The sequence below is a fragment of the Rhamphochromis longiceps genome, linkage group LG22 (genome assembly GCF_057381845.1).
Source record: "Rhamphochromis longiceps isolate RC_006_pf linkage group LG22, R_longiceps_female_GT1.1, whole genome shotgun sequence".
Lineage (NCBI taxonomy): Eukaryota > Metazoa > Chordata > Actinopteri > Cichliformes > Cichlidae > Rhamphochromis > Rhamphochromis longiceps.
This window is the reverse complement of record NC_140577.1, coordinates 17,085,413-17,111,756: the sequence shown is the minus strand read 5'-3', so window position 1 is coordinate 17,111,756 and position 26,344 is coordinate 17,085,413. Positions and strand designations below refer to the sequence as shown.

Below are 26,344 nucleotides of genomic sequence, written 5' to 3'. Positions count from 1 at the left end.
TCAGAAAACCGTAGGGGGCCGCTGCAGGAAAGAGAAGCGCACAAAGAGGTTAAAGCAATATCAAAGTTTTATTCTTAAAATGTAGTATAGAGAGGAACAGTAGTACAATTCAGACAGAAAAAAGGAGAATGTAGTTCCATCTTTGAAAACCCTTGATAAAAACGTAAAAAGAGTAACCTGAATCTGCTTTGTGTTCGGAGGGCACTGAGGCGGCGGCCCGAGTTTTGCATCACTGTTAAAGTTCGAGAGAAATTGAAAAATACAACCTTTTGCAACAGCGTAAAAAAATACAGCTGGGGAAAAAAAACCTCTGCTTTACATCTGTAGTGTTTTTGCTCTGGTTTTTTTTTTTTCTTTTTTTTTCTCGTGTTTTTTTGGTGTGTGGTTTTTTTTTGTTTTTTTTTTTAATGTCCATATAACAAATACAGCATAAAATCTAAAATGATACATCATAGTTTTGAGTTTCATTCATTACAGTAAAATCAGTAGGATGGTAAATAGTATCAAAAGAACAAACAAGACAACAGGATGGTGTCATGAACAAGCACACGGCGTGAACAGAGCGCGCGACAGAAAGCGGAAGGTTAAAGTTCACGGAAATACATCGCCACAGCAGGTTTGTAGCCGACTGTTAATGTTCCATTAAGTAAATCCACTAGTTAAATAATATATTCTTCATATATATATTTATCTCATATATTCTCAACATTTTTTATATATATATATATATATATATATATATATATATATATATATATATATATATATATATATATATATATATATATATATATATATATATATATATATATATATATATATATCCGTAATATATCCCCTCCCACAGTGATTTGAAGGTAAAAGTGACACGAAGAGTATGAATATCTCTAAAATATATCATCTTCCACTGAGTGTGAAGGGAAGTTACACATCTTCTGTATCATCAGCACTTCAGTACTATACTGTATATTCGACTGCATACGAACAGATACTGCTGTTCCAAGGTTTTAACCCGCAAACAATCCGTGTTTCTTTAGAAAGTATGTGCTTAAAGAAATAACCAAAAAAAAGGGAGAAAGCAAAAACATCTGTGGAAAGGAGAAAAATTAAAATATGTTTCTAGGGTAAAGTGAATGATTCTGTAGCATTAAAAACATTTAAAAAAAAAAAAAAAAAAAAATCTCAACAATTAACAGACACGAGCAAGGATTTTTTTTTTTCTTCTACACTAAGCAAGTATTCACCTGGCTTTTCTCATACATTATATTTCATCAATAATTACAAACAACAATTTTGGTTGGACAAATAGAAATTAACAGTCTTGATTGCATTTTGGAGTCTATATATATATATATATATTAAATAACAAAAAAACCCTAATAATAATAATAATAAAAAAAAAAAAAAAAAAGTCGCACATTGGAAGAAAACAGTTCCATTCAGACCCGCTTTTGGGGAGAAAAAACAAAACAAAAAAAACAAAACAAAACACAGAAACATAAAAAGAAAATTATTTAATGAACGCAAAAGTAAGTGCATGTCTATGAGGCGCCATAGAGCTTCACTTTTTGTGGAACAAAGTGTTTTCTACCTGGCAGACCTTAACAAAAAAAAGACATCAAATTAAACGATGACATTTCTCTATCATATGAAAAAAATGGAGTTCTTTTACACTTAAAAACATCACACACGATGATTTCTACACGCCTCCCTGACCCCCCCACCCTCACAACCAACGTTCAAGTGATTCAAAATATATAGATATACTGTATTTACTTTATACCTCAGTACCAAATATAAACAAACGGGTATGGATGTCCACTTAGGTCCTCAAAATGTCAATTGCAAGTACTGCCGGTAGTTCTACAAAAACGTTGTACATGTATGTGTGGATGTGTGTGCGCGTGTGTGCATTAAATAATTTTTTTTTTTTTTTTAAAAATAAGCTTAAAAACAATGGCAAAGCATACCTGATAGTCGCTGTAGCACAACAGTGTTTCTATAGTTTAAGCTGATTACATATGCATAACTGAGTCAGTTTAAGCTTTATGATTATAAACATCATATATAGCCTGTAGGTCCAGTATTCTGCAACAAGCATTACAGCACCAAACGTTTCGTCATTTGGCAAAATTCAAGCTTTAAGTGAAATTCAAATGCTTTTGTATTATAATAACAATAATAATAAAGTGTTACTGTGACGCCGTGATTTGTGTAAAGCTAGCAATAACATTTCCCCTTGTACTTTCTTTTTATTTGTTTTTTTTTTTTTTTTTTTTAAATCATCTTCCCCCACCCTGCCCGCTTAACAACAAACCTAACATCGTCTTTCTCTCACTCTCATCTTTTTTTTTTCTCTTTTTTTGTTTAAATTCAGTAGTTTTTGTTTCCTGCTTAATCTTGGTGTGCGGTCTGTTTGGCACAATATCACAGCCCTCTTAAATTAATCATAAATATGGCTGTAATACATTAGAGTCGCAAAACAGATTTTTTGGTTCCAAGATTTTGTGCAGGGAAGGAAAAAAACAAACAAACATAAAACACAGAAAAGAATAATATTTAGCGCATATAAGAAAAGAAAAAAAAAATCTACAGAGCAAGGTAAAATCTTCCTGTGGACAGTAATGCTCTTCTTCTGTGTACTTCTACAACGCACACTCAGACGCAGCAGAGAGCGACGGCTTACTACGGCTCTGCTCGCAGACAAGGAAAGAAACAATAGAACAAAACAAATTATAGAATCTGATAAGACCATAAAGACCTCTCTTCATAAATTAAATAATTAACATTTCTTTGTTTAGATGATTGGCCTAACTCAACTCAAAAACGACTTCACCCTACCAGACTCCCGCCCGCCCGTCCCGAAAACAAAAAACAAAACAGGAAATAAAATACATCACCAAAGACCTGATTCATCACGTTATTCGTCATTAAATCGTTCTCTTGTGGGCGCTGGGCCCAGAGTTGGACACATTTGAGCAATAATAAAATCTGTACATCTTGGAGTTCCCGCAAAGCTTTTCTTTAAAAAAAAAAAAAAAAAAAAAAAAAAAATCAAACTCTTTGTCATATACTCGCACAATTAAGTAACCTCAAGGTTTGATAGCACTTTGGAGTTGATTGTTTACCAGCTAGATTTCTGTATACATATATATTAAACATCAACTGTTATTCATTTTTGTTTCTCAAGCTTGTTAAAAATGTATTTTTTTTTTTTTTTAGTCCTCTTCCGGGGCAGCACCAGCGTTGCCCTCGCCCCAATTTGATTGGTCGTTCTCAGCAGGTTCCTCGCCCTCCACTTCTTCCCCTTCCTCCCCGTCAAAGTCTTCGTCCCGAGGAAACTCGATGCCCTCCAGGCCCTCCTGAGTGGCCTGGTGCGAGTCGGCGCAGTCTGCACACACGCCGTAGCGCCGCGAGCCGTGGCGGATACCCACGCTTGCTGCGAGCATGAAGATCTTCTTGCATACCATGCACTTGTATTTTTTGTCCTTCTTGTGAACCTAGAAGGTAGACAGGGTCGATGACATGGAGTAATTCCAGTTAGTTGTTGTGTAAACGATGCGTTCACTGGTAAATCTAATGTGGACTTATGCTACTTTTCTTTAGTTTTAGTCACAATACAAGTATATTAAACATGAGCAAAGTTAATGTTCTCCTTGAGATCACCGTTGTTGCTAGGAGATAACCAAGGTTTCCCATAGGTCACAAGTGCAACATTCGCCTTCGAAGTAAAAGTTGTGGCTTACCACAAAAGTTTCAAAACTTTTACTTTGAAGGTGAATGGTCTCCGTTTCTGGTTTGAGCTGCACTTTTCATGACTCAGTGTCTTTGATGGAGACTAGGCAACTGCAGGAATCTGCCAGCTTGCTGCTAGCTGGACTAAAGCTAGCGCAAGGAGGTTTTCGGTGCAGTGGCATACATCTCAAGCAACCACTTGCCAACTGGTTGGGGAAACATTTTTCTCGGCCAGGAGGGCACTGACCCATCTTTAGGCCTTTGGGACTGGTGCCTTAGTGGCTCATTACACTTGCCACATTGGTCATGTTGTTCAGTGACGCCACTACAGCTCTGCGCTGTTTACAAAATCCTCCACATCAGCGCTTGTAGAGGAGGGGGAAAAAAAAGTGTCAAAACTGGAAGCAAAGACTTTACTGCAACATCTCCCTCTGTGTAACCTGCTACTCTGAGCTTCTGTACTGAGGATCATTAAAATGGTAGTAAAAACTGACACGATTGTAAACTTGTGTCTGGTCAGCACCGGCCACATCAAAAACACTGAGGTTGTGAAAATGAGGTGAGACGTGCACGCCTGGTGCCTCTAAACTGAGTTTCGGCCACTAATGTTCAATCACTTTTGCTGGACGTGACGACACAACAATGAGGATAATGGGAACTTTGAATGGAGAAAAGCTAAAACAGCTGAGGATCTGCACCCCGGCCAAGTTAAAAAGACTGATTATTTCTGAATTATGAGTCATGCAAAGCTCTTCTATTGGAAGCTATGAATAAAATATGGAGCTGAACCATCCACGTTAAGGAAAGTAATATTCTGGTAATCTCGGAGCTGATGGGAGGCTTCAGACTAATCTAGGTTAGACATTTATACGTTTCCAGTTTCTATGCTACGCTAAGCAGAGGTAAGCAGTAGCTCAAAATCTACTGTGATTAATTGGATGTTAGCAGAATCAATATTCCCATCGGACTTGAAGCAAGAAAGCAAACAGAAGTACACCCTTCAATGTCAAAGTCTTCGTCTCAGCCAGTGATTCTCAAACAGTACCCTGATGAAGGAAAAACAGACCAACACGTTTGCTGATTGTGCCATACTAGCCTTTATTTTACCAGTATTGAACTTGAATCCTTTTTTTTGTTGTTAATGATTGATAAAACCGGGGTGTGGGGTTTGGGCATTTATTTTCCAGCTACTAGGAGTGGCTCACCAGAATAACTGCTTTTACCACTAGTGGAACACCGAAACATTTCCCCTTCTTTTTTCACTACATGGAACTGGGATAATCTTTCTCAACTGACTAAGGAGTAAAGTAATTATGCTCCATCTTTAACGGGACGATGCCAGGACAATGATTAACTTGGCCTCCTTATCTTTAGATGCAGGAAATGAGGGACGATCCCACAATTCCATTTGTTTCGAATCACTTTGTGTTTGACCCTACAGTCCTCCCACCATTACAAAGTAAGATATGCAGCCAAAACGTTCTACTTCTGCACTCACTCCCTTTGAGCAAAAGCTACCAGACACAAAACACAAGGTGGAGGTGCACTGATGTGAGGGGGCGGCCAAAACGCTGTGGTGTTTGCCAGAAATTGGAGGGCGCACGTCACGTGGTAGCGCGAGAGGATCCAGTGCATATGCAAACTCACCAGGGAATGTCTCTTTACATGCTCACGGCGGGTGAACAGCTTGCCGCAGATGTCGCAGCTGAAAGAGCGCACACCTGAGTGGATGATCAGATGCCTCTTGAGTGTGCGACGGTGCTTGGCGATGTAGTTACAGTGGGGGCACTTGAGCTTATTGAGGGCTAGGTGTGAGGACTCGCCTGCGTAGAGAGAAAAACAGAAAACATGCAGATGCACAGGAAGGTCAGCAGGAGACAACATTTTGCTCAAGGAAAAGAAAGTTGCTTTAAACCAATAATGGTGAGATGGAGCAAGACAATTATCGTAAAAGCTGCATTTCCACCGAATGATGACAGAGGGGTGTGCCAGCAACCAACATCCTGTTTATCAAATCACTGAGTTAAAATGCATTACAAACCACAAACTGTAATGCAGACATAATTTAGGCAAAGCTACGCACACTGCTAAATGTGACAGATTCGCAATCCCTCTCTGTAGCTGCTGACTGGTCTGCAGGTTAACTTTACGACAGAGGTCACGCTATGGCGATGATACAAAGATCTACGTTAGGCATGAATGTAAAGCAGCACCATGGATCTATGGATCTACTGCTTGGCTCATGTAGTTCAGTCGGGGGAGTGGGTGGTGGGGTTTATACAATTACCAGAGCACTGCAATTGAAACGAGGAGGCAAGTGTTAGCGGGCTACTAAATTAATGAGTCTCTTTATTAAATAATAAACTGAATAACGGTATGGTAAGGATAGCTACACGCTAATAACGCTCGTTAGGAGCATTAAGGCAATCTGAATAATCCATAGACACTGATCTGCCTAATGATACAGAACACACGATTAGCAAGCTAAATAAATAAAGCCTGGCTATTTTATCACTCAAGGACAAAGTCTATGTATCAGCATGTTTATTTATTTCTTTATTATTTTTATTTCAGTGTGTAAATCAATAATAATGCAGATGTCCTTGCACCCTCATTTTCTTCATTAACCCTGTGGGTATGTTTACAAGCCAGCGAGGACAGCTGGGTTTGCAAATAAATAGACGATGTATTGATTTTGAAAAGGCTCCAAACGGGCTGTCTCCACTGAGAGTGGGGTAATAGGGCTGATCCTTTTGTTTGAGCCAAGGAGCGCACAACAGAGGAGTCGTCAAGGCAGGTTGCTAAGGGGAGGAGGGGACGATGGTTGATGAGAAGCAGGTCACCTGTGTATTCACTCGGCCTGCGTGTGTTAAACACAGCATAGAAGCACCTCGGGGAAGTGCAACACGCTGTGAATTTAAGCTGCACAGATTTTGTGTAAATTCACAAACTGCCCTAAAAGTGTACATTTAAATAAATGCATTTTAAATGCAGTGATTTTTTTTCTTTTAAGTGAAAGGTCACATTCAGTAAGGTTACATTAAAAAAAACAAAAAAAAAAAACAATCCCTATCACACCTTTTCAGCTGATGCCACCTGACTAACCTGCCTCTAAATCATTAATCATCTATTTAAAAACAAACAAACAATCAAAGCAAAATCAAAACAGAAGATCCGTCTCAACTTTGGGAGCAATGGGAAAGAATCTAATTTAGAGTGTGCTGTGGATTCAAGTCAATAACACACAGCTCCTATATGGAATCTGGACTCTGATCTAAACTCAGTTTAGAGTCAGACGAAGTTGAAGGGATGAAATGACGGCTTCAAAATGGCTTGACAATCTTTTCCAGTTTAAAGGGAACATTTAGGAAAATGCAAAAAAGTAGTGTATACCCACTGACCTACCATTTCACACCCGCTGTATGAACTATATATACACACACACTACACACCCTGTCACTTATGACTGTAAGCAGTACTCTCCCCTCCTACATGTATGTGACGATGTCAAGTTATTTTGCATGTGTTAACCGTTCTGTCGACTATTCTGGTTCTCAAGAATATACTGAAATCAATTACAGCTTGTTGTACCGTTGACTGTTCAGTACTGTTGAGTCGGAGCACTGGCCATTTTCATATCCTTTATAAATAGACTGAAAGTAACACATAACCTTGTCTAAATTTGTCTTCCCATCTCACGCCTTGTTGAACACTACCTTTTTTTTTTTTAAATAATAAAAAAAAATAGAAAAAAAATTGTGCTCTCTGTGTCATTGTTATACATATACCGTTTTAAAAAAAAAAAAAAAAAAAAGCTTTGGTTATAGCTTTAATTTAGCAGCTTTATAGATATTAACCCAAAGGACCAAATTAAACACCAAACGTTGTTGCTCATTTTTACAGAGAAAGAAGCTACATGAGACAGTCTTGTTTTCCATATGTCAGTCTAATTTGCTTAAACTTGCCCCAGGCTTTCCACATACTGTGGAAACTCAAGTCCCGATTCGGTAGAGGAACTTTTACCCCTTGGAAAGTGCCTGGACATCAGCTGATTTGAAATTCCAGGAACCTTTGGTGGAAAAGCACCTCACAGAGATCACAGGTCAGCTGCACCTTCTAAAACCAGTTGAACAGGAGTTCCTAAATGAACCCGGTTGTTTGTCTTCTCACTTGTTAAAAGAAAACATGTTAAATAGACTTCCCACACTCATTTGAAATAATGGGCATTGCACAAGAGTCACTAAATTTGCCTAAGCTGGTAATTTAGCAGTAGTCTAGAGTGTGGCATCTTACCATTCTCCCAGGACTCCCCTTGTTGTAAGTCTTGCATGATGCTATACTGGATCTGATTGGCCAGCTCTGGGAAAGGGGGAAGGGACAAGAGAAGGGAAAAAGACAGATGAGAGGTGGTTGAGAGCTGGAGGGTGGGGTGGGGAGTGGGGGCGACGCACACCTCACAATGTCTTGTGTACACAACTAACCACCCCCACATGAAACAATGGAAGTTTCAGTGAACAACATAGGCAAACACAAAGACACAGGCCCCTACTGTATGTAAAGCAGTGTGTTTTCCACCAACCAGCGCAACAAGTTAAGGAGGCTCCAGCAGGAAGGGGGTTAACTGGAGGATGACAGAGTCGAGCCCTCACACGGCTCATCTTACACTCAGCTTTTGTAAGCACTAGTGTGAGCACCTGTGTGTGTGTGTGTGTACGTGCACGTCCGGTTCGTAAAGCATCAACGCTTAGAGCCCATTAAAGACACACCCCTTTGTGTGTGTGCGTGAGTGAGTGAGTGAGTGAGTGAGTGAGTGAGAGAGAGAGAGAGAGAGAGAGAGCGAGAGAGAGAGAGTGTGTGTCTCCATTCTCCCTGGGTCAATATTTGGAATAGTGAGGACAGCCCCAGTGCATTAGAGTGGATTAGGGAGAGAAGGGACTGCCCCTTGCGGCTTTGCACCTCGCAGGGATTGGGGGTAGGGTGAGCAGTGGTGGGTTGTTTCTATGTGTGGGTGTGTATGGGTGTGCTACAACAGAGACCAGCGTGCATGCAAATACATTTCACCTGCTCTTTGTGCCTTTGCAGCACCCACCCTTTAAACAATCCAACAGTCTTGTTTGGCCAAAGAATTTACTGGCCATGAGTAATGGCTGTGGGCTTGGTGTAGGAAGAACAGGCAGCACCAGCAGAGTAACATAACCTTGAAACACTCTTCACTTTCAATTGCTCTTATCCTATTCAACACCAACCTTCCTTCAACATCAGCCGTCTTTACAACTGAACCACTGCCAAGAATTAATTGCTGCTTTTCTGAGCTTTCACAGCTCATAATTAAATATTTGAATAGTTTGGGACGTTACCTTTAACGCTAAAAAACTGACATATTTCACTAGTCAGCCCAATTTAAAGGCCAGACTAATTATGAAAAACAGGGAAATAATTGACAGTTGTTTGCAACAACGAATAATCTAAAGCACAACAAGAAGAAGACTGATAAAAAGTTACAGTTTTTATTATCCCTTTCAAAAACTGTAACAAACAAAGGCCTCCATTTGTGCTAAAATGTTTCCATCCTTGGAGCGCGACTACACAGATCAAAATGAAGCAAAATGAAAGCCAAGAGCGTGACATCACTGTGGGAAACTGGGACAGCTAGTATTGCTCGATGACTATTCACTCAAAGAGAAATATGCAAGGCAGCTAGTGCGAGAGAGCTGTGTAGTTTAAGCCAGCAGAAGAGTTTTTGTGGTGTGTACTTGTACTAATGACGGAAATGGATCATTCTAGTATTTTCTATCCAAGTATATGTAGATTTAGAAGATCATGTGACACACAAATCAAGACTGAATTACAACAATTGAGCACTGTATTCAGTACATGGCTAATCAAGGCTAGACTGTGGGAAATGCCGTCACCAACCGACCGCTCTGACAAGAAACTTTGTCCATAAATGGCGCTGGACAATCGAGGTGAAAAATTGTAATGGTACGGATCTTTCAATCAGACAACAGTGTATCTAAACCAATGCAGAATATCTACCATTGTGGCTGCTGCCTGTGTCTAAAATAACTCACTAGAACCACAATTTGCAAAATGCTGGCTCCAGAGATCTGATGAATTTTTTTTTAGTAATACATTTATAATAAAATGAGGGGGGGAAAAAAAACACACACACAAAAAAAAAAAAAAAAAACAACACTTGAGGAAGCCAAATCTACTTATATAGAATGAGGACAAAGGTTAGTGATCTTCTGCAGAGTGGAGAAGTACACTCAGGGTTTTTTTTTTTTAGCATCGTCACCTCCCCAGAGACAGAGGAAAACTCACCAGCTTTGTACCATTTATTAACCACTTTTAAAGATTACACAGTAGTACAAGGTACCATTAAACAGTCAGAAATAACAGGGATATGGAGGTTTCTGTCAAATAATGTCTAACACACTTGTCTTTATGGCTCCCAGAGGTCAGTCTACAGTCGTTTTACCATTAGTACCTACCAGTGTTGGGTAAGTTACTTTAAATGAGTAACTTAGTTACATTACTAGTTACTTCTATCAAAAGTAACTCATTTACTTCAAGTTACTCATTACTTTCAAAGTAACTAGTTACTAGGGAAAGTAACTTTGGTTTTACTCAGAATTCTCTTGTTAATGTGTTGCTTCCGTAACTGGATACCCAGTAAGATTGCCAGTCTTCTAGCTTGCTTACTTGCCACAAGTGCACTGCGCCACCTACCAATAGAAAGGAAAAAATAATGTGCATATTTCCACGAGAGAAATCCCACGCCTGGACCGTCATTGACTGCTGCCATGATTCTAGCCTACGTCACAGCGTCATGTGTGCTTTGTACATCCAACACGAAAACTGCAGTTGTCGTGCTTTCGATTGTACTCAGAACTCGGAAATTCTGCCTTCCGAATAGGAAGATGTAGGTAATACCAGACTGCAGATGAGCTGCCTGGGACAAAAAAATAAATAAATAAATTTTAAAAAAATTAAAAAATTAAAAAAAATTAAATCGGTCCAGGCGTTTTGACTAGAGACCGGCCCACCATTATAGGAAAAATCATAAAGCCTTTGAATGAAAACAAATGCTATTGTGACAGTGATGTACACCGTTTTGATGGTATATATGCGTCAATCTATCAATCGTTTGTTGTAAGATTCAGATAATTTTTTTTTAAGAGCTAGATATTTTAAATGAGAATAAGAAAGAAAAGTATTTCTTTGTGCCCCCCTTTCCCTGTTAATGCCCTACCTGGCTCCCTGGCAAAACTTTGCTAGACCCGCCCCTGCACAGTTACCAGCTGTCAGCTACCTAAAAAAGGATCCTGGTGTTATTTGTCTCTCAGAAACAGTTCATAACTTCCCTTCAACTCATCCATGTCACCTAAAAGGCAAACCTGTTTCTCCATCACCTGTTCAGCTCTGATGATTCAGTAAGGACATCTCCTGGTTTCATCTTCATGCTTCCCTCTCACCACATATCCAAACCGACATCATGATCAGCAGTGTTTATGGCTGTGGTTCCAGCAAACATCAGCTGATACTAGAAAGTAATATTAAATAAATTCTAACAACAGCTGATCAAGCTTAAACGTGCTGCTGTTGTTTAGCGCAACATTTCCTCTTTCTGGCACAAAGTGAGCGATAAACAAACGAGAGAGAAAAGCCGATCAGCTGATCATTGATCAGTTTCATGATTGAAGTAGCAACAGGAGAGTGAGGGAGAGAGAATGAGAGAAGAAGAGACCGCTTTGTGTCTTTTTCATTGTAGCTGAAGTACCGGACAAACTGCATTCCTTTTCACCTCAATACGAAACGCGTAATATTTTCTCTGAATATGAGACGATTCTGTTTTTTTTAAACGGGATGGTTGGCAACTCTAATAATTAACCTTATGAATAAAATAAAGTTCAACATCAGAAACATCATAGCACCTACCCAGCTGTATAGAAACTCCGTCATGCTAGCTAGTACACTGTACGAAAAAGTCAGCATAACGAAAATAAACTCCACCTAAACTTGGTTTATATCTGACCCGGATAGACTGCAGGTCATAACTTCTTACCTGAAGTTCAGTTCACCTGACACCAGCGGCCGCCTCGGTCCGCCTCGCCCTTTCCCTCATCCACCTGCTGGCCTCCACCACTTGCTAATGCTACTGAATCTGTGGAAGCTCCACGATAGCCACCACACGAAGTAACGAATAACGACCCTATCTAAATCCCAGTAACGATTAACGCGTTCCTGATTTTGGCATAATAACTAGTTACTAGGGGTGGGGGAAAAAAATCGATACTGTGTAGTATCGTGATATTTTGTTTGCTAATAATGTATCGATACAGGGACAGCAGAAATCGATATTTTGTTACAAAAAAAAGGTTTTTGTGCTCTGACTTCAGAGCATGTTGATCCTTTTTCTGAGCAAGAATCCTGACATTCCTTCACTGTCCAAATGTGTTTAACTTTTTTTTGGCAGCAATAAACATGACAGTTTACTTATTTTAACTTAATTAAAATAAAACATGTCTTAAATTAAGTTTAAAACTTTTTTATTTTATGTAAAATTATATTTTGTTTTAATTTACTTTTAAATTCTTCAGTTGCTGAAGGGGCTGCATAGTTTTCATAAATTGCATAGTTCAGAATAGCTATAATTGTACCAGATGGTTGCATTCAGTTAAGTTGGACTAGACTGTAATACAAACCGTTCAGTTTTTCAACAATAAAACTGACTGAAATGAGAGAAAGACTGAGTGCGAGACTTTGATATTAAATAAAATGAATATTGATAAAGTTTACCTTTATGTACAGAATCTGAATATCGCAAAATATTTTTAAAAATTGCAATAATATCGTATCGTGGGATGTATGGTGAGTCCCACCTCTACTAGTTACCGTGCTCGTTACCACAATAATAACGTAGTTACTGTAACGCGTTACTTAATAACGTGTTAGTCCCAACACTGGTACCTACTCAGATCAGCTTGACGGGACTCGAGGCAGTACGACTCATTTTTCACCGCAATTAAGTACCACCTTGCGTGGGGTCGTTATAGCAATGCGGCTGAACATCCTGTGACGTCATTTGTATGTGACACGAACACCACAAAGGTGGACGTTGAGATGACATATTTAGACTTGTTCAAAACAGCTGATGAGATCAGGATTCTTTGCCAAAACTTTTGTAGTTTCAACCTCAGCTCTAATCTTCAGAAGAAGAAAAAACCCTCAGCAACTTAACTTAGTCTGCACTCTGTAGCACTACTCCAAAATGGGAACTAACACTAATACACACACAAAACAAAAAAACCCCGCTTAGAATACACCAGAACCAGAGAAATACCACAAACGGTACAATTTAACCTTAAATGAACGTTGTATCACATGTTTAGCGCACAAGCGGGCTACATTTCTTATGACCTAAAAAGAGGTGAAGCGCCCTCCTCTCCAACATCAAACAGCAGCAGCATAATGTGCTGCACATTTTAGCCTTAAATTCTCTAGACACCACCACTCGCAGATATTTCACAAAAGGCCGGCCATTAGTTACAGACGTTCAAGGTTCTTGACTGTAGTAGTTAAAGGGTTTAAGCGTCTGGATGAGGAGGTGGTTATATTTTGGTGAGCCGATCATTATTTACATTGAAAACGCAGCACATACTGCTCGACTAAAAATCTGGTAGTTGAGGTAAATGTACTGTTGGACAGAAAATATAATTTAGGGGTAAACAGCTGCCTTAAAACCTTTTTCATGTGATTGATATCTTACACAAAGCCATAAACATCTCTTTATTTGGAAAAAAGCTGTATATACTGAACAGAGACATGGAGCACACATGTTAAAAACTAACAGCTTTAAGTGAACTCTCTCTAGGCCAACACCCAGCATCGCTACACGTACATTTTAAAAGAGGCCTTGGAGGCACAAAGAGCATTCAAGTGCATTTAGGGAGGTCTGCGGGAAGAAATACTTCCCCTGCTTTCTTCATTATCCCGCATCAGGGAGGGCTTCTGTCTCTCTCACACCACACGTACATAAAATGTAGTTCTCTACTTCTTCTACACACAGTCTTCACATCCTCTTCCCCCTATCAATACCACTCCACTTAATATGTGATATCATTATGGTTAGATGGAGAGCCATGCTTAATGGCAACAAGAGATGGAGAAGGCTGGATCTAAGAAGAGATTACTAAGAGTGCTACAACGTATGCGGACTGGATAGGGTGGATGAAGGAACAGACAGAGTACAAATGTAACCAGTGTTGAACAGAAGAGAAAAAGACTGAAAGGACAGAAGATTTCAAGAAATGGAATACATGAAAGTCTCTTACAGAAACAAAAACGACCTCAGCGTTAGAAGGACAGACCTGGCAACATTAACATATCTAGATCTCTCATCTCTTAACTTTTATGAGCCCAACGGTCTGGAGTATTTGGTGAAGCCCGAGTCCAGGATTGGCTTAATTATTGACCATTCATGGCAGGTTAGATGCTTGAAAAGCACAGATTGGACTGCTTTGGGTTCAATCTGTGCTTTTATTGGGTTAGCAAGTAGGAAAAGTTTGTTACTTGATGATAAAGCCAACTGAATGTTGCTTTTGAACCACTCATGTTTCAGGGCTCTACTCAGTAATCTTCACTATATTTTTTAAAACCTTTTTGGCCGACAAATGTGCAGCTACAGACTCCTTTCAAGGTTGGAATTACTTCTAAAGCACAGTGCGTTATTCTGCATTTGGACAAAAAAAGGGTTCGTTTACATTATTCACTTTAAATACAAGGTTTTAATGTGTCATGTGACTACCAAGAGTGCAGAGATGCTTTACAGCGGAGGACAAGAGCTCGGTCTGAGGCTCCACTGTGTGTTGTAGGAGTTTCTGACAGAAGGAGTTTGTCAGGCATGATGGGGGGAGGGGTAAAGGAAGAATATAAACACTTACACAAGAAACAAAATTTCTTATGCTAATTACTACTTAGCATTAGCTATAAAGGACAATCCACATATTCTCACATCTCATAGCAAGACTGTTGTAAAGTTGAAAAGGCATGTTAAATGTGTGTCTTACCAGCATTTTCGGAGAGCGAGGAGAAGTCCTCTCTGGGGTAGGAGGCTGAAGGCTGGATGAACATCCCCTCATCAAATCCCTCTTCAGGCTCTGGTGGGAAATTGTAGACAAACCGCCGTGTTGTAGCTTGTTTTTTCCTCCGTCCACTTCCAGCTGCAGCATCTGGTGCCTCTCGCTTTATTGCTGCGGGTGATGCAGCCGTGCCGCCTGTGGCTGGCTCGTTCCAGACGAAGACCCGCGTCTGGCCACTCGTCGCCCGCATTTCATTGGTCTCTGCTGAATCAGATGAGTTGTCGTGGTGGGTCCAGCTACCAGAGGCTCCGGGGGTTACCAGGGCACAGCCCTCACCCCCGACCACTGTCACCTCTATATCACTCGTCTCCTCTTTCACGCGGCCATTTTCGTCATCTTCTTCCATTGCCTCCTTCCCTTGATTGCTGCTGGCCTTGATTGATAGCTTTGACAGGATGCTTGTCGCCCAGAAGTTACTTGGCTTACGGTCTAGCCCCCTTTGCCCCTCTTTGGCCACCATCTGCCTCTTGTTGTAGTCCACCACCACGGAATCGGGAGCTTCTTGCTTGATGCTGATGTTCAGAGCATCCTTTATAAAAGCCCTACAAGAATGTACAACCTCTGTCATCTGGAGGTAACTAGCAACTGACATCACCTCAATGGCATTTTGGCTTGTGAGCAGCAGATTCCCAGAGTAGAGAAAGTCGAGGATGACCGAGAAGCCCTGCACAGCAGCAACATCTAGGTGTGTGACCGTGGTCTGGTCCTGGGTCTCGCTCTTGGTCAGACAGTAGAGGGTTTTGAAGTAGCGGCTGCCTGCGACCAGTATATTTTTGTGCGCGCGGAACACCTGGCCCGAGACGACAATGTTGACGTCACAGAGGATGCCACTTTTGCGTTGCTTGTCCAGCTCTTGTAGAAGCTGGTAACAGTAGGAGTTCTCGTTGGGCTTGTTGCGGTAGTCTTCCTCTGTGCAGTTAGTGGAGGGGCTGGTGTTGTCCGAGGGCCTCAGTGTCTCCTTTTAAGCAAGAAGGAAGAAGAAAAAAAAAAAAAAAGTATTTTAAAAAACTGTGTGTGCCCACACAAGTAATTTGCAAGTGCAAGCATAAATGCAATCGTACACAAATGTTTTCCCTTCCTGTAAGTCCTGTCTTTACAAAAAACAAATACACCCACTGGGTTCCCAACGACACTGTTGCACCTGTCCTGGGGGTGAAACTGGTTTGACAGGCTGCTGTTAACGGGGAGGTGGGAATGACGGAAGGCAAGGTCCAGTACTTTATGGCTAGGTAACACACTAATGTCAATGTGTTTTCTAAACCAAATTCCACAACTGCAAATGTAAACATAAAACACAACCACATATTAATAAACATGAGAAATGACTGTATTCAACCATCACAAACAAAAGTAACACATCTTATTCTATGTACCAATAGAATGCCTGCAAAAACCTGAACATGACGCCATATTTGAGCACGATGGCATGTTTGTTCAGCTAAAGCAAGCGTTACAAAAACTTAACACGTTTCTGAGGTAAGCATTAGTGACCAATCAGGCACAGATCAAGTCAAATATCTGACTGATTCAACTCCTGCCAGATGTTGTGTTCCAAGTAAGCGGAAAACTCAAGGACTGAATGAAAGTGCAAATAGAGAATACAGTTCCTTGAATGGCCACTAAAGACTGGCTCAGTGAGAGAGACACACGTTAAATGCCTGTATTAAAATGTTGACATGTATGGAATGAATTTTCTTTTTAATAACTTGAATAATTTCATATTGATAAGGCTTAAAACCATGGTTATAGTCGCCATGACTCCCAGGTGTTAACAATACACCTCCTGAAGTTCCCCTCCTTAGGGTACGTCCCCACTAGCTAGCCCTGATAGATTTGAAAACTGTGTTTTCATCTGAAAAGGCTCCGCGTCCACACCAGCGTTTTCAGTCATTTTCACAGAGTTGTGCGTCCACATTGAAACGGCCCAAAACGCTTACGTTCCAGTCATGCGCAAAAGCCATTGAGAATTAAAGAACTTGAAGAAAAGCTATCTGGAGCAATCAAAACAACCGCTGTATAACGCACTCTGCTATCTTTGTTTATTTGGTCACGTGACTGCGTCACATGACTAAAATGCGTCATCGTTTTAGAAAGTCTGCGTTTTCGTGTGTCCACACTGCGACGGGACAGCTGCGTTTTGAAATGTATGCGTTTTTGAGAGTGTTTTCCCTTGAGGAAAGCGCCATCTTAGTGTGGACAGGAGGTCAAAGCGGAGAGAAAACTGGACGTAGCCTCAGTCTTTTCTCCTTTTGGAGATTCTCAATGCAGTCATTTCAAGAATTAACATGACTTACTTAACAAGTGTGTCTCAGTTTTGGTAAGCAAGATTCTACCCTTCTGTTGTAGGAGATGTGTCTCTGCAATGAACCTACACAATCTTTGAAATCAGCTTGCTAACTGTAGCATTAGCTGATAACTTATCAGTCCACCCTTTCACCTAAACACGGTCACTCCCGGCCTCAGAAAGAAAAAAAGATGGCGATGGCTATAAAAGAAAAAAGAAAAGTAGAGCCTTCAAAATGCAGAATCTACAAACCGATGGGTGAGATCACTGCTGCTACATTAGTCTTTTAGATACAGACCGTGGTTTCAAAAAGGGAAGAAAACAAACACATAACATTAACACTACACAGAATGAAACAAATGGACTTTCAGTGACCCCTATATACACTCGCATGGATAAGAATAATTCTGGATTAAGACCTCTATCCATTTGTATATCCTGATAACACAGTTTGAGGCACCATTAAGAAACTAGCCATAACTGTGCTAGGAGCATTTTTGAAATGTCTCAATGTCTTGAGTTTGTTTTATTTTTTTCTCCCCCTTCATTAAAACATGTTTTCTTTCCATTTATATTCTTTAGTTAGTTTCTACTACAGATTCACAGGATTCAACGTTTTGCACATATTCTGTTTCTAAACAACTAAATTCTGTCACTTGATGAACAGGAAATAGGCCATAAATAGACCAGGAGGCCTGAGAAGTATCCAAAACAAGCATGGGAGGGGTACAGGCAAAGGCATCAAACCCCACTCACCTGGAAAGAGTTGAAGGGCAAAGAGCCCGACTAACACAGAGCAGGAGAAAGAGGTGTGTATAGAGATGTGCATGCATATGCTTAATGCAAACATCACATAACACACAGTCTGGGGTGAAGTAAATGCATATATACTCACAGACAAAATACAATGCGCCCCCCTCCCCCCAAAAAAGTATGTATGTATGTATGTATGTATGTATACACACAAAATCATAAACCCAGAACATGTATGTCAGTTTTCCCACATGATGTACACAAGCAGGGCATATATCTCTGGCTCATTTTAGAATTGCAGAGCAGATGTCCTAATCCAGAATAATTCACATTGCTCAAGCCCTGCATTTTTGCCCCCACCCATCACCATCTCGCCGGCGCGCGTGCACATCCACACACAAACACTGCCTACACGTACAGCTGGGGTTTCAGCTCGAGTAATTCAGATTAAATCCATTTCTCTGAGGTCCCCACCCAGCCCCCACCCACCACCCCTACTCGCTCCACACTGCAGCTCTTGTCCAGGGCAGCCTGGTCACAGTATAGGGGAGCTTATCATCCTCTGCCACAGCTGGAGGGAGAGAGATGGGATGGAATAAAACGAAAGGCAGAATGAGGGAGAGATAGGAGGGGTTGACTTTGCAGACCACATAAATAAATAGAGGATGCACAGATAGAGCACATTAGGAGACAAGAAAGCTGCACTGCACCATCCTGGTGGGGAAAAAAAAAAGCAAAAACGTAGAAACAGAACTGACAGAAATATATGAAAAGAAGCTGAGAATGTGCTGATAACACACACTCCAAGAAAATGAATAAAAGGCTGAGCTTGAGAGAGCAGTGAGAGACAGGGCGGAGGAGAAAATGTCGAGCAGAGGGGGACAGAAAGCGAGCGTGATAGAGAAGGAGTTGGGTCACCCCATTTTAGCCTTCACAATAGCTCGTGTTCTCCCCTAGGCTTATTGTCCACTCACTGTGGGCCTTTGTGAAAAGGCTCGGCACTCACTCTCTTATTACACAGCAGCTCCCACTTGCAAGCATAGAAAGGAGCCATGGTGCATGTGGGTGAGGCTAAGAGGATGAGGAGAGAGGGAGAGAAATTATTCCATGATATACACATCAAAGCCTGTGGAGGGGCACGGTTATCATGTTGAGTACTATGGGTGGGGTGGGTTAATATAGCGTTGTGGTGACAGGCAGGAGAGCGATCGCAACAAGGGGAGTCGGATATGCTTTCAACTTAGGTTGTCAACACTCATGCTTGTTTGTTTTTGCCCAGAGTTTTCAATTTTCCACCTAACAGCATGAAATAAAATAACCTTAATGACAACTTCAGGGCTCAACAGACTCAGAAAATAAATAAATAAAAACAAATACATCTCAAATACCACAAATAAACCAACACCCACAAACTTGCAGACTGCTTATCATTTGCAGCAACTAACCATCCCGCTCCCAAACACCCTGACTCCTCTCAGCTTTTATCCGGGCTAAGTTGCTCCATACTGGCTTCATGAGCAGCATCATTCTTTCTCCAGATGTGCCATGTGTGAGATGGGAGCTTAAGAGAACCAGCAGATCAACCCTGCACAGCAGATGCTGGAGGCAAAACCAGCTTGAGCCAAAAGAGAATGTGGGGACAATATCAGCCTCCCCCAGTCATGACGTGGCTGGGTTTTTATTTGAGCCAGAGATGCCAGGGGTGGAAGAATAAAAGGCAGAAAGAGAGCACAGCATCCAAGAGGGTGCTTTGATCTAGGTCAAACATGAATGCTTCAAAATCTTACAGTGAAAAGCCAATAACTGCTGATTTACAGGTGGATTAAACAAACCAAGATGGTCATAAACCCGAGCCTTGATGCTCTGACTGCTTGTAGAAAAGAATACTTCAACAAACTCAACCACAAACCCAAACAAACCACAACGCCCCCAAGGCCAGCAGATCCATGGCAAACACTCAGACATACCTCCAACAGATCATGTCATACAACAAGGTCCCCTTGAAACATAATAACCCACTGGAGCCAGTTTTTGTTTACCTTTTATGCACACATGTTTGCCTCCGTCCCCTCACTTATACCCCACCACCCTCCATCTATCCAGTCCCATGACCAGCCCAACCCCGAGGCCATCTCCACCAGTCTTTCACCAACTCCCTCCATCTAGTGTATCCTTCACTCAGCCCCCCCTTTCCTCACCCAACCCGTCTGTCCCCAGATGCTAGAACAATACTGCAGTGTGCATTTGGCCCAAGGTGTGGGAGGGCTGCACTAAGCGAGTCCCTGCCTCCCAACAATGCTAAAGAGCCGGGGGTGTCACTGACAGACTCAACGAGAAGAATTCTCCCTCCGGCTCCTCCCCACCCATTCCCCTGACCTGCGTCCCCCAATAAACACCCCCCTCCCGCGTATCCACCCCGGTCTATCTGCTAGGCACCAGGCTGGCAATAGGCTGGACCCCTTATCCCTTGTGGGAACACTCAATCACAATGAATATGGTGTTTGTCTAGGGCTACAACAAGAATTAAAATCTGAATTTTTCAGGCCAATATTAATGTCATCATTTCTCAGAGACTTTGGGAAAAAAGCATTTCCTTCAGCTTTAATTGCAATTCAACAGAAATTAAACAAATAATGAAAAGAGAAAGAAATACGACCCGAACTAAACGTGTCCCGGCCTGCAGGAAGGGAAAGTGGGCTTTTAGGGAGCAACAAAACTAAAAGAAAGTGTGTGGGGTTGAAACACAAGAACAAGAGAGACACTGTCAAATAATCATTTTATCTCCGCTCTTTATCTTATTTCAATAATCGTTAGAAGCCAAAATTATAACTGAAATTAAAGTTTGATTAATGATGCAGCCCTATGTTTGTCTCTACTAAAATGACAGGATGAAAATTACATATAAAAAAGAAGCCTAAACATATCTTAATTTCCCTTTTGGAGAATTAAGTGTAGTGATATCATCTTACACCCTCATTTAGACCAACACAGTAGTGTTTGTTTGGCCATCAAATCAAATGGGTCAACATACATCATCTGACCTGACTACAGCCGTATCCTGAGCTGGTTCGGGCACATATCGCTGATCTCTGGTGAACAGGCGAGATGGGGATTAAATTTGTCATTTATACTCAACAACAACAAAAAAAACAAACAACGAAAACAAGGAAGTAAATGAGGGGTAAGAGAGAATGGCTGTCAAAAACTTGGTGTGACAAATGACAATTACACATCTCTCTGTGTCATCATGTTAAGAGGAATACCAGCCACATAGTCTCTGCACACAACCATGACAAGGAACTTTCTCTATCACTCTGTAACATCTAGAGTGGGTTTAACACACCCTCAGCCGCCCTCCTTTAAATACGTATTAAAAGAAGTGTATGGACTGCCCATTTTTCACCATAAAAAATAAAACTTTTCTGAGAATTTAATTTAATTAAAATGGTCGTACATATGTGACTTCATATCTAATCTCAGAAAACCTTGTCTCCTTTTGCCTCCGTTTACCCTTTTTTTCCCCCTCTAGTGAGCACGGGGAACAATCTGACCATAAGACAGCATCTAGAGAATTAAGGACAACGGCCCCCTTCTCCAAGGATACCCACATTTAACACAGCTGCCCTGGTGTGCTACAGATAATTGAATTAGGTTTAACAAATGCAGCAGAGGCCTGACTAACATCAGGAATGGGTGAATAGAACAAGACGTTGCCTCATAACACCGTAGTTCCCCTTTAATGTACTGCTTCATAATGCTGTCTCGCTTACACTGCTGCCTATTATTTCAGCAGTACTGTGTTTGCTGTTTTGTTTACTTTAAAAAGGCAGACCAAGTTGAGGAAGCATAAAAACAAAAGATAAATAGTTCAGAAAAAAAAGAAAGAAGGCTTTAAGCTTTAATTCAATCTTTATCTACTCAGCTATAACCATTTATGAGGAAATGGCCTGAAAAACCTCTCAAGACAGCGTCTGGGGTCCTTGTTGCTAGGGAAAAGCCTCACCAAGCCCCTAATCCACTCCTAGTGCTCTCCTTACCAATTAGAGATGTGTACAAGTTAGTGGATCACTTTAAGTCATTCTGATTAGTGATTGCGTGTACAAAGGAAGGAACTAAATGTAGTAGTACAATCCTCTTCACTCACAAATCACAGACAAATAGCACCCCGCTCTTAATTCTCGTGACAGCCCAAGCCATTCTCTGAATATGAGGTAGGATGTGGCAATTTAAAAAGGAACTGAGCTCCCCCCCCTACTGTAGGACTAATAAGAAAAATGTCCTTTGACACCGAACTGTACAGACAAATCTGCCCTCCCTGTTTTTATGAGGTCACTAAAAGAGTATTGTAGAAGTGTTGCTTAAACTGTAATAAAAATGACGAAGCAATAAAAACATCTCATGGACATCAATAAAGGCAGTTCACATGCAATAAGACGTGAGTGTTTTGAATTTAAAAAAAAAAAAAAAGGCATTCAAGAAACTGATACCCAATTATACCTACATCGAGCTTTAGCTAACTACACACTCTTTAAGTGCCTATTAAATAAAGTGGAGTCATTTCCTGTAAGTATGACCCGTGGTTTCAGTCGTCTGCAAACAGGATAAGCCTTTAATCATAAGATATGCCCCAAAGTTATAGCCAGAGCCCAATAATCCAGAAATATGGATGACAGGCTCAGGTGATGCTGTGTCATCCTATTACTGACATCTATTTTCACTCTTTCAAACCTTTTCAAACGCTGCCTCTGGGCAAGCAAGATGTCACGCTCAGGGCAACCTGATTTACTCTCCCCTCCTTGTCCAGCACTGCAAGTGACACCATCTATGGATTTTGGGGGGTCATTCTCGCACAATGCCTCTAATTTAGCTCCCTAAAGGGAGGCGGAGGTGGAGGAGCAAGAAATGCGCCAGAGGTCACCCGGGACAGAGAGGCAGCAGAGCTGTATGAGAGGCGGGGGGTTGGGTAAGGGGTGCGGTTCCCCGAAGGCTGCCAGGGTCGAGCCCTTGCCATTGTGCGACCTCTAGCAAGCTAGCGATCAAGACTACTGCTGGTGAAAGGACTAGCTGCGATGTACAGTGAACATCTAAAAGTGCTCCACAACACCTTCACTGTCCGATATGTATCCCTTCATTTTCGGCAGTTATCGGTGATTAGCAGTTAATTGTGACATGCAATTAGTCACTTGACAACAAACAGCCTCCGGAGCGATATTAGCTAGCAGGTGTCAAACTGGAGCAGGTCTTTAACTTGCCCGGTGAGTGGGCACACAACAGTAACTTGCATAGTACAATATATTTTGAAGTGATTTTGTTTTTCCACTCTGTCACCCCTTAGCTTCGGTACAGGGGCTTTCCAATGCGGCCACTGGTCACCTACCTCCGGCTAAACAGTAAAGCCGCGGGCGGCTTGTGAAGCTAGGCTAGACATTTGCTGTGGTCGTTAGCGCACACCGATGCTAACTATTTAGCCGGGAGAAGGGATTGTGAAGCTTAGGTAAAAGCTCATTTTCCTGCCAGGCTGCGCTTTACAATTTGAAGTAACTTCTATTATGTGTGACAGAAAAGGGAAACAGGTAATGACATTAAGGTATACCGACGGTGTGACAGGTATTTCACGTTACGTAGTTAACTAAACGAAAGCGTCGTGGAGTTGGGCTAACGTTACCTGTTTGGTGGGATCGTTTCTCCCGTGCTCAGAAGACAGGTGATGTCTCAGCAGCAAGGCCCGCTTGTAGTTGCGACTGCCTTTGACGAGCTCGTCGCTGTTTTTAGTGGCAATGTTGTGACACCAGGAGCACGACATGAGTCCAGTCTCCTGGCAAAATTTGAGCCATGGAAATTCTTGCAACCACGAAGCGTGGAAAAGCGAGTGTTTCTGAAGCAGCGTCTGCGGTCTCATCTCTACCCCAGATTTCCTGGATCCCGTCTCGCCTCCCCTGGCAGTCTCCTGGCCGTCAGCGCTGTTGCTGTGACCGTTCCCCGCAACCCAGTTTTTCCCGTCCCCGGACCCGTCCTCCGCTTCCACCGAGTCGACACGATCGTCGCCCTCCGCAGCTGCCCGACTGCCCCCTTCCGGGTCCTCTTCTTCCTCCGCCTCGGGTTCCGTGCTATCGCTGACAGATCCAGCGCCCTCCACTCTCTTCTGCGATGGTCCTTTCGCCCCCAGATCCCTGTCCTCCTCTTGATCCGGCCTGTTCCCGTTAAAATGTCGATCTTGACAGGCCGGGGCCTCCCAGCTGTTACAGTTCCCCCCACCGATACCGCTGGAACCCGTTAACCCAGCTAATCCACCTCCTCGGAAAGCCAGCGACCTGCGGTTTCTCTCACCGGACATTTTTTTTTTCTTAATATATGTTAGAATCTTCACTTTCTCAACAGTATCCCCCCTCCTCCGATTAAAATGCTGTGTTTATAACCGATGTGTTTTCCGAAAGAGATGGACCGTCGTCGTTTCTGCGCTCCGCTCGGCCCTCCCGGTGAGAGTATGTAGGTTATGCGGAAATAAATAAAGGTTTTAAACGCATAATGAATTTCAGGGTTCTCGCTGCGTCCGCGCAGGCCCCGCAGAGGTCGAATGGCAACGACTTTCCTCCCCACAATGCACCTCGACCAGAGGGGGCGGGGGGGAGGGGACGCGTTGGTGGTAGTGGTGGTGGGGGGTGGCTTTTTAAAGGAAGATGACGGGGGGGTGTAGATCAGCATGGGGTCTTTTGTGCTTTAAAAAAAAAGCACCCATTTTCCGCATGCTTTTCATCTGATATCTGTTTGTTTTATTAGACCGCAAATGTCAAATCACATTCCTCACGGCGGGGTGTCCCAACATTCACGAATGTCTGCAGTAGGAAACTTGTCGGGTGTCTTTTTTATATTATCCATTTATTTACTTTTTATTATAGTGAATATATGTATTATACATAAATAAATAAAGGTTGGCATTTGAATATAAAGAAGTGGGGCCAATAAATATACATAAAAGCATGTTAACCGAGATATTTATTCCAAACAAAATTGCTTACACTACACTAATATTAAGTCAAGATTCGACATTCAACACCACAATATTCCCTCTGAGCTTTATGTGGTGTGTGTAAGAATGTTGCCTTATATTTTGTATGTGCTCGAAGTACATTTTCATTTGTGTGTTTTTTTCCAGACCTCCTTTGTTGAGTTTGCTGATGCATGTTGAACCCTAAAACAAAGGTGTTATTCATTAACTGAGATTTTGTATATATATATTGAAACGCGCGTGTCTGAAATAAAGTCACGCAATGCGTTTGGACGCGAAGCGTCATTCTCTGGAGACTCCAGCCTTGTATTCTCGCGTATCTGCTCGTCTCCCACTCCTTGTGATCAAAACGAAATCCAGTAGGTGGCACTCTTTCATCTGAGCGTCTTTTCTCACCCTCAGTGTGTGTCACATTGCTTGGTGTATAGTTTCATTGCTTCCCAATTAAGAGCTTTGCACACACAGCGTGTGAACAAGAGTGGGAATTAACCCGGGTTTGGATGACAGTAACGTGGAGGATTGTATATCCCACAGGAGTGGGTAAATCCCCGAGAAGAAGACAAGGAATGTTTTGTATGGCTAGTGTGTGTGTTTATTCATCTAGCCCGTACACGCTATCAGCTGGAAAATAAAAATATAATGGAACTAAAAGGAAAAATAACTGAAATTCCTTCGATTCTGTCATACTAAAATGCAGTGTGTCATCTCGCATCAAATGAACAGCAGGCCTCGCAGGTGGCAGTGAATTCTGTCTCAGCAGAGCAATGACTGCTGTATCTTTAAAATTAGAAATAAATCTTGAATTGACTTGATTGTAAATGGAGGTTAGTTTGAGCTTAAGAAAGATATGCTCAAAACAATATTTAGCCGAATATATATAACTCTTAAAAAGAAACAAAAAGAAGAAAAACAAAAAAGAAATAGAAACTAATATTTAAGGCAGCCATGATAAAAATTGATATTGATATATAATTTCATTCTTCCTGTATATGCTGGAGTTACATGATGTGGAGCAGCGGTATTTTCCTCACTATTAGTATTAAAAATAAAATGATAATGATTTAAAAGCCCGATTTAACTGGCTTTTCTTTAAACTGATTTAACTGTCGCCGCCTGAGACTGGCACCAGAAGCAACAGGTTTGCATGTGTCATAGTCTTCTTCGCATTTTACCTGACACTGTATCTGTAAGAAAAAATAAAACAACATATATATACTACTACACTATTGCAGATATATATACATTTTACATATACATACTCTTGTTGTACAGTAAAAAACAAACAAACAAACAAAACAGAAACACAAGTAATGACGTGTCCTTGTTGCGCAGCTTTGCATTGTTGTTGGGCTAAAACTTGATCCACGTGCTTGCTTCTGTTTACACTGCTGCGTGCTGACGTCACCGCGAACCCCACCCCGC

General features: G+C 41.5%; 1 protein-coding gene across 2 annotated transcripts; it reads right to left on the bottom strand.

Annotated features, from left to right (window-relative positions):
* Positions 1-385: 385 nt before the first annotated feature.
* zbtb10 (zinc finger and BTB domain containing 10) lies at positions 386-24,500 on the bottom strand. 2 transcript variants are annotated; one of them, XM_085395727.1, is made up of 5 exons: positions 23,582-24,500; positions 14,808-15,837; positions 8,029-8,094; positions 5,383-5,558; positions 386-3,500 (listed from the first exon to the last, which is right to left on the bottom strand). In XM_085395727.1, the coding sequence occupies exons 1-5, from the start codon at positions 24,248-24,250 to the stop codon at positions 3,219-3,221; spliced, it is 2,223 nt and encodes a 740-aa protein (XP_085251853.1). In that variant the 5' UTR covers positions 24,251-24,500; the 3' UTR covers positions 386-3,218. The 2 variants fall into 2 exon arrangements, with proteins under 2 accessions (XP_085251853.1, XP_085251854.1); XM_085395728.1 differs by lacking the exon at positions 8,029-8,094.
* Positions 24,501-26,344: the final 1,844 nt, after the last annotated feature.